The 12,487-nt window shown below is 36.9% G+C and overlaps 2 protein-coding genes and 1 long non-coding RNA gene across 5 annotated transcripts in view; 1 reads left to right on the top strand and 2 right to left on the bottom strand.

Moving 5' to 3' along the window:
• Nucleotides 1-12,487, bottom strand: part of hoxd3a (homeobox D3a) — a 37,719-nt gene that overhangs the window by 17,358 nt on the left and 7,874 nt on the right. Inside the window, exons 1-2 of one of the 3 annotated variants that reach the window (XM_020520501.2) lie at nucleotides 11,406-11,533; nucleotides 9,492-9,518 (exon numbers count right to left, since the gene is read on the bottom strand). The exons of 1 other annotated variant lie outside the window; for it this stretch is intronic. The gene's annotated coding sequence lies outside the window, so the exon portion shown is untranslated. Of the gene's footprint in view, nucleotides 1-9,491; nucleotides 9,519-11,405; nucleotides 11,534-12,487 lie in introns of those variants that run through there. One more of the 3 variants, XM_048598649.1, reaches the window with a different exon arrangement.
• The window catches only part of hoxd4a (homeobox D4a), a 17,488-nt gene continuing 7,857 nt past the window's right edge, over nucleotides 2,857-12,487 (bottom strand). Inside the window, exons 2-4 of the mRNA XM_048598655.1 lie at nucleotides 9,492-9,518; nucleotides 4,219-5,198; nucleotides 2,857-3,801 (exon numbers count right to left, since the gene is read on the bottom strand). Coding sequence (XP_048454612.1) covers nucleotides 3,494-3,801; nucleotides 4,219-4,630 — 720 coding nt within the window. The 5' untranslated portion in view covers nucleotides 4,631-5,198; nucleotides 9,492-9,518 and the 3' untranslated portion in view covers nucleotides 2,857-3,493. The remainder of the gene's footprint in view (nucleotides 3,802-4,218; nucleotides 5,199-9,491; nucleotides 9,519-12,487) is intronic.
• The window catches only part of LOC109921168, a 6,187-nt gene continuing 5,372 nt past the window's right edge, over nucleotides 11,673-12,487 (top strand). The window contains exon 1 of the long non-coding RNA XR_007262429.1: nucleotides 11,673-11,856. This is a non-coding gene — a long non-coding RNA (uncharacterized LOC109921168). The remainder of the gene's footprint in view (nucleotides 11,857-12,487) is intronic.

Here is a 12,487-nt window from a genome sequence, read left to right on the forward strand (position 1 = left end):
ACATTGAATCTCAAATTCAGTGAGTACAGTTTTATGAAGTATTGCAAAATATTTAAGAAGTTCTTTTGCTTTTCTCTTTTCCTGAGGTAATGTAAACAGAAAGAAAACTGTTCCACACAACTTTCATGAAAGACACAATGGATTCTTTAAGGGAGAGGGATGATTACGAGTTATAATTTAGCACTAAAACATGTCAGACCAAAAGACAAACATGATAGGGAACTGTTGTCCATTTGGTTTGAGAATGTGCCTTCTTTAATTAATGAATAATGAAAAAAATATGCAGACTTTGCTCATGATGCAATAGTGCTTGAGAACAGAATTAGTTACAACTGCATACCTATTTTTTTGATTTGCGTTTTTTTTAATTTTGCTGTTATGCATGTTGCCATAGAATTTAACTGGTATGAATAGAATTCAAGTCTGATCTGACAAACATCATAGACCATTATTCAGTACAAACGTCAACATGATTTCGAATATTTTAAATATCAATAAATGTCCCAAAACCACGTTTGTGGTGAATTTTTGGTGAAAGAATTTAATGGGAATGTTAAAGTAAGTGTTTGAAGATGAATGTCTGGGAGTGTTTCTGAATGCTGTTTTTATTCATGCATCAAGGAAAATGCAGCAAGAACATATTGTGCTAAAATTAAGTGAAGTTTTAAGCTGAACAAATCAACAACTTCTGTGCTGTATCATTTGAGATAAAGTGTTGGCAGTGGTTGCAGTGTCGCTTCTGTAAAGTGGAGGGACGACAGTAATAGAAATAGAGCTTAGAGACACCATAGAGGCACAATACTATACTATCGTCTCAGAACAGATGCAAAAAGTTGTCCCTGCAGAAATTGGAACAGTTCATACGTGAGAAACTATTTCAACTGACTTTAACTAAATGTTGTCTGTGTTAAAACACGTAGAAAAGGCTAAGAGTAGGATTGAGTCCAAAAGGTCAAGGGTTTAGAGGTCAGTCCTCCAGGCTGAAATACAACTAATCGAATAGAAAATTTGTCCTTTTGGTGAACCTGTTCCTACAGTTTAGCCGAACTTCAGTAAAATACCTTTTCAGCTTCTCAACATGAAGGCGTCAGAAAAGGACATCTTGCTACGCGTGAATCTTAGCGTTTTGTACTGGAGACAATGATTTAAATCGTATAGAGAATATCACTCATTTATAATATCAAGACGTGGATATATTATAGTAATGTCATGTGCAAGTCTGAGAACTACACGGCTTATCCTATAAAGAACAAAGAATCATGGAATTCGCCTTTTCAAACAGACCATATCCAGCTAAGCCAGCTGCAAGCTTGCAGGTCAGTGAAGGAATAGGAAAAAGAGCTACACCACCAACTTTCTTTTGTTACTTAATGTTACGAAATTGAGTTGAGCATCGAAATTCCTAGGAAATAGATTTTCTTGACTTCATGCATTTTGACGGAATCCTGGCATTGCCCTCTAAATTGCTGCATGATTGCGAATAATGATTTCCTGAGAATTGCTTTGGCTCGGTTTCCTTTTAGTGGATTAGATAGGCCATTAGCCCGAACCCCTCCGGACTTCTTCCCTCTACATATACATTTTACCAATGGCTTTAATTGTTTTAAGGCAATATCGTGGATACTAGCCATTTTTTTCGAAACCTCCAATTTCACAGACGTAAGAAATAAAACGGGCTAAATCCAAAACATTTAAGTTGTTCGTGAATTTAATAATGCGTGAGGAGATAACCTTAAATTGTAATAAAGCAACTAAACACTATATCGCTCCCCTTGTTTGCACTGGTACTCTCATAGAGAAGAAAAAAATCGCTTCATTTTGACGAAGCTGCTGTACATCCAAAGGTTGGGCAGCCCCTCACAAAACCTGACATTAAACGTTCCCACATTGGCTTCGTGAGCATTTAAAATATATTTTTCTATTTAGCTTGTGGGGGTAATTTTATCAGGAAATAGTACTGAATTTGGAATATCTAATGAGCTCTTCCTTAGTGACACACAACGGGCACTTCATTGCGTTTAAACATCTGGATACTCTGCAATGATTGACCGTGTTAAAACATTGCATAAAGGAACTGAATGCTGAATCTCCATGACATACCAGTGTGTCTCTGATTGATATCGTGAGAATGTTGGCACAGCACATACGATCTTGTATTTCAGGAAGTTCTGTCTCGTTTCGTCTGGTTGTAACAACATTAGCTTCCTTAAAACTGCTAGAATCAAAATATCTTCAGTAATTTGTGTTTAGGTGTAAATTGCCTAATTGAAGAGCCTCTTGGCTATTGTCCTTGCCCCTCTAAATCAACCACCAGTGTGTCTTTACAGATTAATAGATTGGCAAAACGAATAGTGCTTTCACAAAGCAAAATACACACGGTGTAGACCGTTTCTGTTTCTAAACAGTGTACCTTGTTGTATTGTTGTTCGCTCATCCGTTCTGGAGAAAATCGAAAGGAAACACATTCCCACTTGTAATACTAAACGTTCACAGATTGGTGTAACTAACTTACTCATTTATCAACCAATAAACCGAGAAAAGAGTATGCGCCCTGAACATTACTGTGGTAATATTTAGCTAAGCCCATTTCTCTTTCAGAAATGTTGCCTTAGTTAATATCGGTTTGTGACTTTACAAATTTGGCGCAGAATTGCAGATCCTTAGATTTTTGGGGATTCTGCATTATTTGATGTAAGGTCTCTTCATGACATTTGTTCACGTCAGCCTCGCAACAAAAGATGCACTCATTAAGAAAACATGTCCCGATACCAAAAATGAAAACTACTCACGCTATTCAGCTTATTACTACTAAATTTATTTTTTGAATTTTAGTAGCACGTACTAATTTTGGTATCGTTCTTGAACATAAAAATGTACGCAATCTTGCATTGTAGGCTTGTAACAATAATCCATCCAGCAGCACAATTACAAATACCATTTTCTCATTTTAAATAAAGAAACCACAAAACACTGTCTAATTCTTGATCACTATAAATCTCGAATATCAACACAATATACACAAAGAGATGGAATCGCAAAAATACACATTACAAGCAAAAATAGTTGTGGAAATCACAAATTACCACAACAAATCGCTGGGTCTTCATTTTAAGATTAAAAAAAAGACCATGAACCAGCGTCGCAGCCTTTGATTTTCATGCTAGCAGACTACACATGTACCTTCCTGATGTGTACACCTCACCATGTCTTCACGACTTAGTGCCTCGCACTTGTTAAGGTTAATAAGGTGTGTTGTATGATAAGAACAGCCACTGACTTGAGTCGCAATGATTTCAGCTGCAGCCAGGGTGACTTTCTCCTTTTTGTTTCATTTGCTACATTTGAGACCAAAAGTGAGGCACAAGACCAAGTCCTTTCAATGCCATTAAAAATCAGCAGGAAAGCACCTACAAGCCATGTTATCGGTACATGCAATTTCTGCCTGGAAATGTTTCATTATATACACTTAAGAAGCCACTTATAAGATGTCCTTCTATAAACTTGTGAGGTCTGTTTGTTGGTCCTTGGAAACAGTTTGTAACTGTTGATTGGAAGCAGAAGAACCAGAGGACCTGGTCTTTGTGTTAGGCAGTTTGTGATCTTTTTTCCACTTCATTCTTCTGTTTTGAAACCAAATTTTGATCTGGCGTTCGGAAAGACACAAAGTGTGGGCTATTTCAATACGACGTCGTCTTGTCAGATACCTGTTAAAATGGAATTCCTTTTCGAGTTCTAAAACCTGCTGCCTTGTGTAGGCAGTTCGTGAACGTTTTGGTTCTCCTCCTGTAAAATTAGGGTTCACTGAAAAACAAAACAGTTCAAAACCATTCAAAACTGGACCTAAAGTTTTTCAAATGCTTTCACTACACAGTCCTGAATACAATGTCTGCACCCACACTGCACTGGAACAGTACCTCTGGCAAGAAGTTGAAAAATGTTATTAAGGATCACTTTAAAGTTCTTTCGAAATTGAAGATCTAACATATCCCTGTTAATCCCAGGCTCGAGTTTTCACATGGAGTCAGCCACATGGCCAGCGGCCTATTTCCTCAGCAATAAAAATTTATGATGGGTGTAATTGCCGGTCTTTTTAAAAACCGCTCATAAATCCTCTTTTGAAGGAGTTATTTACGGTAGACCTATATCAATGGGTCGCAAATATTTGTCAGGGATGGCGTTGCAGCAGGGGAGTGAAAACCAAAAGAAAGTGGTCCTTACCCGTGTTAACGTGGATTTTCTTCATCCAAGGATAAACCACTGCTGGCTGTTTGGTTGCTGCACCGTTTTGGTTCTTTGGATTATGTTGCTGCTGGCTGCAGGGCCGGCCAATGGACACTTGGAGCGGTGCAACTGGCTCCCCCTGCCCTGTGAGGTGGCTCTGAGGAGCGGGCTGTGCCTGCACATGACCCCTCTGCTGCACTGGAGAGCCCCGAGCGTTGCTGCAGCTGTACGACTGGCCGCTGTAGTTTGACCGTGGATAGATTCCTTGGTGCTGAAAATCAGAATCCTGCGACTGACTGTAATACTCTGGGCAGTGGTCAGGTATGTAGTTATTTTGCGAATATTCCTCGCAAGGAGGAAATTTGGGATCCACATATTTAGTGTTCATCAAATACGAACTCATGGTCATTAATTTCTGAAGGTGGAAAATACTAATTTTTCTCGAGTTGTCTTTTTTCCCGTTCCATAAAGCCCTCCTACTTGCTGTCAACTGAATAAAGTTAGTCACCCATGTGACTGTACGAGCCAATGGCGAGGTCGGGCCCGATTCCCGGATAAGGAAACAGCTAATGACAATTTTTTACAAACTTCGTCCAGAAAACCTTGATATAAAAATAAATTATAAACTGCAACGTCTTTGATTTTTTTCCAGCAGTCACTAAGTATTTGAAATAGATTCCGGAGAATGCATACAATAGATGTTTCCATTTGGAGAGAATAATGACCACTCACTGAGCGCTCGAATATTGCTCAGGTAATTTGCTCTTTTGTCAAAAGAGAATTTTCACCATTCCTTGCTTTTTTTTTCAAATAAATCAAAGACAGAGAATGCATTCTGCGTCTTTGTATTTTTTGTTGTTGTTTTCTCCCGATAGTAACGTGACAATAGCGAGGGAACTTGGAGAAACAGCCGGCAATCCAGCGTACGCAGGGTGACAAAGGAAGCATCCCGTTAGACAACAAAAAGAATAACAGAGCTGAAGAAAATAATTACAGCTGTTACCGATGCAGGAAGGTCTTCTGGACAAAGTTATTCAAAGACAAACATAGTCTACTCCGATAAATTTAGAACAAAGCATCCTGCAACACAAAAAAACACTTTGCACATGTTGCTTAAGGACATTGTAAGATCAAAGATACTTTCTCTGAAAGTTTAAAAATCTACAAAGTAGAATATAAGTTTTATATCCGATGGCCTCAAGCGTTTTTGCTCCAATTTCTTCACAATTTGTTTTTCTCCTCTCGCATCCATGCACATCTATGATCTTTCTAAATTAACGCAGCAATTAACTATTGTATTTGTAATATGTACAATTCGAATTTTAACTTTTGGCCTAAAATGTATTTTGATCCGATTTAATTCAAAAGCATCGTAAGCTAGTCAAACGCAATACGAAACCTCAGGCCAATCTTTGTAGATAATTTATCGCCATCGTCATGGAAACGGGCAGCATTCAGAAAGAAATACTTAAGTTTCTGTAATCTTAGATTTCCTGAGAGTAAATCCGGAAGTGTAGAAACGACTACATTCTGACTAATGATCAGTAAATCAACACGTTAAACATTGCAGTTCGATTGCGAAGGGAAGCCAAAATAAACCATTCAAAGCTGAGCGGCAAGATCTAAAACCTCACTCAATATTGAAAACTGGATTCAAAACAAAAAAAAGAGGTCATTCTTAATCAAATTACTCTGTATTACTTAGAAATAAATCAGTCGAAGCAGTAAAGCCCACGAAGAGCAAATTGCTGATTTTCGTAGTGTTGGCATCGACCATAGACTCCCCTAGAAACGAATCTGTGACCGAAACATCACACAAATTCGGTTCTACAGGGTATATATAGACGACGGGTTACAAACAAATTCGGTGACTAATTACAATAAGGGAAAGTGCTTTAAAAGACTGCACTTGCAAGCGATCTCCAAATAATTAATGGTGGCCTACTATCAATAACTAAGCAAGCAAAATTCAGACAAAGCGCTTGTTAAACTTTTAAACTGGTTATCCATTGAAAAATAACAGAAGTCATTGTTTTATATTTAATAGGTGGTAGCAAACATTTCTATGTTCGACAGTGACAGCAACATGAATCAGCGTGCAGAGCGGGCTTGGGCGTACAGTCTACAAGGCAGAAGTTATTATTTGTTACTGTGTTTATGAACCCTGGGTATTTCACAGAGATTTTATAGGAAACAGTTTGTACCGATCCGCTCCAGCTAACATTACTAAGTGCCCCAGCGTGAATCAATAATTGCTCCAGATGCTAATAATTTGAACTCACCACTAACAAACCGCAGGATGTTATAACAAACATCGCCCGGCCTAAACAATTCCTAAATCTAATCAAATACAAGTTATACATGGGAGCGCAAATATTGGTTTATTTCGAAGTGTTTTCCATTTATTGCTTCTTTCATAAAGTGATAGCAGCCCAGGAAAATAACGATTGTTTGTTCTATTCTAATCTCTACTATTTCCTGAGAGCTGGATCAAATAATACTGCAGACAGTATGCTTCCACATCTAATTAACACAAGTCAGTTGGATCGCCATATGCAAGAAAAAATATATACAATTTAATCTGCCAACAAATCAGGATTCCATTTGCCTCTCATGTTTAAGGTGGTTTCTAAACTCGAGTGCATTGTAGGTTCCTTAGTTTGCTCTCTCCAATGTCCCTGCAGTGCCACCGCGTTTTGTGTTAAAGGCTGAAGGGCACGGGGTCAGACTGAAATCATTTACAAACACATCGGAAAGTTGCATTATTATTTTCACTTTAGCGAATGTCACACGCTGACCTTTTCTAAGTGTGTGAATTTTGCCTTACTAACTGTTCAGCTAAGTTTACAGTAATTCTCTTCATATATTCTAGTTTTTTTTTCAAAAAAAAGGCACACGCGAAACAGACTGAGAATAATTATAAACGTGCGCCAACGAAAAAAGAGTAAGTGTATTCAACAGTACAAACATTACACTTAAATGCTTTGAGATGCGGTGATTAACAAAATAACGTTGAAACTGTACTTTCTGACAGTAAATGTGTATGTCCAGTTCCTGATTTATCTGCTGTTTCTGTCGAGCACAACAAAGGTCTCGGTTTATCCACGTTTTATTGTAGGGCAACCAAAATAATCCTCTACAAACGTTCAAATCTATACTTCAGCCTTAAATAAGTTGCTGCTTAGATTATTTTACCTTTGCAAGAAAAACTAACCTCTCTAAAAGTTTTATCTTATTTACCTGTGATTTTTTTTTCGTTTACCCCAATGCGTTAGGAAAGAAAAGAGCTAAACTGTTTTCCACAACCAGTGACGCCAACGAATACACCAGCAGTGAATTCTGCTTTTAAAAGCCTTTTTGCAAACAAAATCCCAGATATCGTTGCAACAGCCGATAATTCGAAAGCCAATTCTCCCTACAGTTCAAATTATCGCACATTGTGAAGCTGATTGGTACTACGCATTTTAATATTTGTTAGACGCTGTGACCTGCATTTCACCTTACTGCTCGACTCGTTCAGACAGGTCAATGCCAAAGAGTTATTGATGAACAAACCCGATTAAAATTCACCTCTTTTTTTTAACTGCCCACACAAGTGCTGCGACTTTTGATCTTCCAGATTTTGACCTAGAGAATGTCAATGCAAAGTAAGTGTTTGGGAAGTGAACCCTATATTTATTCATAGATTCAGTGGTTCAATGAAAGCTGTTATTGTCATGAGTCTGCTAAAGGCCTTCCTACGTAGAAGTACAACAATTAAAGAAAAACAAAATTGAATTTTTAAAAAGTTCACCTTTCTAGTGACCCAGAAAGTCATTTTCTTGCAGAGGTCCGTGCAGCATAAGCAAGACTGTTTTGCTTTTCAGTAGCAATTACTGTTGATTACATATCAACGCCTAAAGATTCGCATTGTAAAACTTCGTGCTGAAACGAAGGATCCACTGCGCTGGCCCATTGCTTTGCGAATACTGGTTAAACATTATCTGGACCTATTTAAAGTGAGTCCTTGTTTGACGTTTATCTCGTGACTTATTTAGGCCGTTACTTGAAGGGAAAATAGTATCGGATATTATGTGTAAAGATGGACTGGAATCTATAAATGTCTGAACTTAATATCCTAGCAGTGATTATAATTAGCTAAGGTGAAAAAGCAATCGTAGACCTACGGTGAAAAGAAACATTGACAGTCTCTGATGTGGAAAAGACAGGATATAAACATTTCTATTACTGGCTTTTGATAGCTAAATTATAATTTACTCAAGATGCTTTACTGTCCCTTTGAAAGTATAGGTCTTGAACCTGTCTAATTTGATGTGGGGCGTTCTCGGTTTTGGCTACTTTGATATTGTCACATTTCCCTTAAATGTGCAGTTTCGAAATATTAGCGTCACATTATATTTGTGAACCTATTAATAAGCCATTTCATTAACTACATCATTCAGTGTTAACAAAACAACGAGAAAGTACTGAAGCCTACTTTCATTTAAAAAGTAACAAATGTTACAATGAGTAATATAAGCTTTTAATAAGTAATTATTTTACCAACGACCTGGTCAACCGTTACAAAAAGCAATATGAAATCATAGAAAGGTAAGCCTAGCCGATATAATCCATGAAAAGGAATGCCCTGGTTAGTTAAATGAACAGTTTATTTAATGAACTGGCAGCCATAAGGCTTGCTGTTGGCCTACATGTTTACAGTGGCTGTGGTATTAAACCTGGAGAGGTTTGGAATTTGCAGTTGTTCTCATGCCTCTGTTGGCTCTAAAGGAGTACACTTTAAATATCGGCTTTAATTACTGCCACGTCACTCGACGAAACGATTTTACAGATGTTATTAAAACCGGAACAATAATTTTCCTCCAAATGACCTTTTGGAGATACAGCCTTGCACTGGGAGGCGCTGTGTTGAACAGCACCAGTGCAAAATAACAAGCCAACTAAATCTGGCTTTGGATCGACACTATCACAGTAAGATTTAAACACGATTAAAGTTTATCTGCATTTGCTCTGTATCTTTAAGAATCTTGTTCCTTTCAGGGAAAATGAATGTAACATCATTTCTTCTACGCTGTTGTACAAATTAAACAAAGAATCGTAAAGAACGTAAGTTACACACAATTGTTTCGAGAATCATTTTAGAATCCAGGCTAATGCTCCCATTTAGACACACAATGTGACCATCTCGTTTTCCATCCAAACCACATTCGAAACAATTAATCGCGTCCAATTATTCGTCACGATTTAAGAGAAAACACACAGTTACTTACGAAAGAGTCTCCTCCATTCTGCCAAATCTGTAATAAAATATTTTTAAAAATTAGATTCGCAGTTAACTTTAAGTGAACGACACATCAAAGATGGAGTTCAATACAACATATAAACTCATGGACTTTCTTATCCAAACTACTCATGAAGAAACTGAAATACTGTAAACTTCACCAGTTCAGATTCTCTATCTTCATTACGTTATTTTCAAAGGTAAAAATTTTCACTTTGATCCATAAAATAACTTTATAAAAGCAGATCTGTATTTTTGCATACAGAATTTCAAGTAACAATCGATCGTTTGTTTTTGGCCTACCAGTTAACTTGACATTGCCGGTTTTTTGAAATTGTTTAAGCATTTAGTATGACATGTACTGTCATATATTCTAGGTAAACTGTAATTTCAACATTGACTATACGTTGTCTTAGCTGTTAATTGTATCTGGAAATGCACATTTAAACCCTTCATGAGTTAACATGACCACTCGTTGAACTTCTACATTACATCCTTAAGCTTAAAATATCGATCTGTAATGATAAGCGACATTAATAAAAAGTCCTGTGTGGACAGTAATCCATTCTCAAATATTTTCTCGTATATCTTGGCTTGTCCCTTTTCTCAGTGTTCTGTTTGGTATTCTCGTCAGTTGCCGTTTTTCGAACATTTAAAGCAGAAATTGCTTTCACTCGTGTCGCTATGCCAACTTCTCTAACTTCGAAGAATTTCTACATTTTTATTTTTATTTTGTTTTAAGTTATGTAATAATCAATTCAACTAGGATAAAAGGACAAAAGTACCTATTAAAAAAAAATCCGAATTATTTATGGCTGTAGTGACCCAATTTCATTTTTCAACTTAAACATCCATCGACTCAGCTGTTTGGGCAGAACCTGCCCCTGTCATGTTTAATATTTATTCATTTTTATTAGAAGGAAAATGGTGATTTCAGATCCCATCTTCCACTGTTTATTAATTCGTAGCCCGCCACCCACCTACCCAACTTTAAAACTTGCAACGTCATTCAGAGTTTCAAGTAACATTTAGCCATAGCTACTATCGATGTATAACAAAACCAATTAATAGTGTTAGTTCACTGCGTTTTGCTTCACTCAGTGAGAATATCTAACCAGGTCTCGCCGACTGCAGTGTGTTCTTATTACAGCGTTTTTCATATTGAATAGTTGATTTGCAACAGATGTTATTAGAAAATACTTTGGGCAGCATAGTTCTGGTACAAATTGTTCAGAATTAGATCAGTTAGAAAATCCTCGAGACTCTGGACGAAACTGTGACATTAATAACTGGACAAATGCGTTGAAAATGTCATACACCCTCAGCAAATTAGTACGGAGGAAAATCGGCAAAGAATGTGCAGTAGATATTTTACTCTTCTTTAAACTTGCAGAATTATTTCTCAAATCAGTTTACACTGCCCAAGCAGATTTTTTTTTTCAATTAATCTCGTACATTTACGCAGGAACAATGCGAGTTCCCAAAGCTGGTCTAAGAAAATTATATATCAACTATATGTGATCAAGCAGCACAAGGTTCTTTTATTAAATAAAGAATTCCACGTACACTTGCTTAAAGGATTAGATAAAATCCATAGTTTATTTCTGCATTTTTCATTTAATAGTTAAACAGAATTATGACACACATTGTTTATGATTATGCATTTGAAATTATAATTAGATATTTAGGAACATATATAAAGTACACTTTGTCTATAGTATTGCGATATAATTTCCCTAACTGAACACGTATCATGTAACAGCTAGCTGTTGAATTAAACTCACGTTGCATTGTGATTTCGGTTTTTTTGGCTGGCCAAGAAATCGTACATGCGCTCAAGAGCTCCGAATGACATCAGGTGTCACGCGTTCACCAGCTCTTTTAGCGATTAGAAATAACTTACTTGCGGCTTTTCCAGTGCGAAAGTATCAGGACACCAGAAGACTGCCAAGTCATAACGGTGGAACAGGACAGCTTGCTTCTTGGTGTCACTTTCCATAGACCTTCTCAAAAAACACTAACCATCTGCACTTGTCTGCTCTTAACCTAATATATGATGTGAATTATATTTTGGCTTGTCAACTCCCAAACCATAAAACAAAGTTTAATGACATCACGTGTCCCTCCATAGCCAGTCAGGACCCTGCTCTGTGGCGTCCCTATAAATAACCCTTTAACTTTAAAACTTTTATTCACTAAAGACAGTCATGTTCATCGTAATGCTCTCCCAATAATATAAAGCTAAAACATCTGAGTACCCAAACGAAGTCTGCCTTGGAGAATAAGATGCCCTTAACTTTAATACGCAATCTGGACAGTAGTTCTGATGCAGCCACGGGGAGCTAGTCGATTTGGTAAGTGTAAATATCCTACAAATAAATATGACCGATAGCTTCGAACCTACAGTGAGGAAAAAAAATTTTAACAATTGCTGCTTCCAATTACTTTCTTTTCCTATTTCTGTCGCTTCAATGGCCTATTATTTCCTTCTGCTTTTCGGTACACAAGTATTCTCAAAAAAAGTTAACCTGGAAAATTATTCCATGCAATGGATTCTGCCGTAAAACCTTTTTTATATGTAATATAATTTATGCGATCACGTCTTATCAATTGCTGCATCAATACTCCCAAATATTTATGTCAACATCCATTAATAAAAACAAACTTGTATTATTCTTCCAGTCAATAACAGTTGTGAAATTGCCTTTAGAAATTTGACGGGTCTGTAGTCCAGCTGCTGATTTTCTGAAGTATGACTCATATTCTTCTAAATAAAGTTATTGGAATAGTATGAACTCGACCAACAGTTCTTGCCAACAATAATATTTTTTTCTAATTCAAAAAAAATTGAAAGACGGTTCAGCCCAATGAACCTTTATGAGTTCTGAAACATTGGGTCTAGTATGAGGTGAACGTGGGTGTCAACCGAATAGATGTAAAGTGAGAAAATGAAATGGTTTTTGGTCTATTCACAAGTAACCAATT

The sequence above is a fragment of the Rhincodon typus genome, chromosome 7 (assembly GCF_021869965.1).
Source record: "Rhincodon typus isolate 14 chromosome 7, sRhiTyp1.1, whole genome shotgun sequence".
Lineage (NCBI taxonomy): Eukaryota > Metazoa > Chordata > Chondrichthyes > Orectolobiformes > Rhincodontidae > Rhincodon > Rhincodon typus.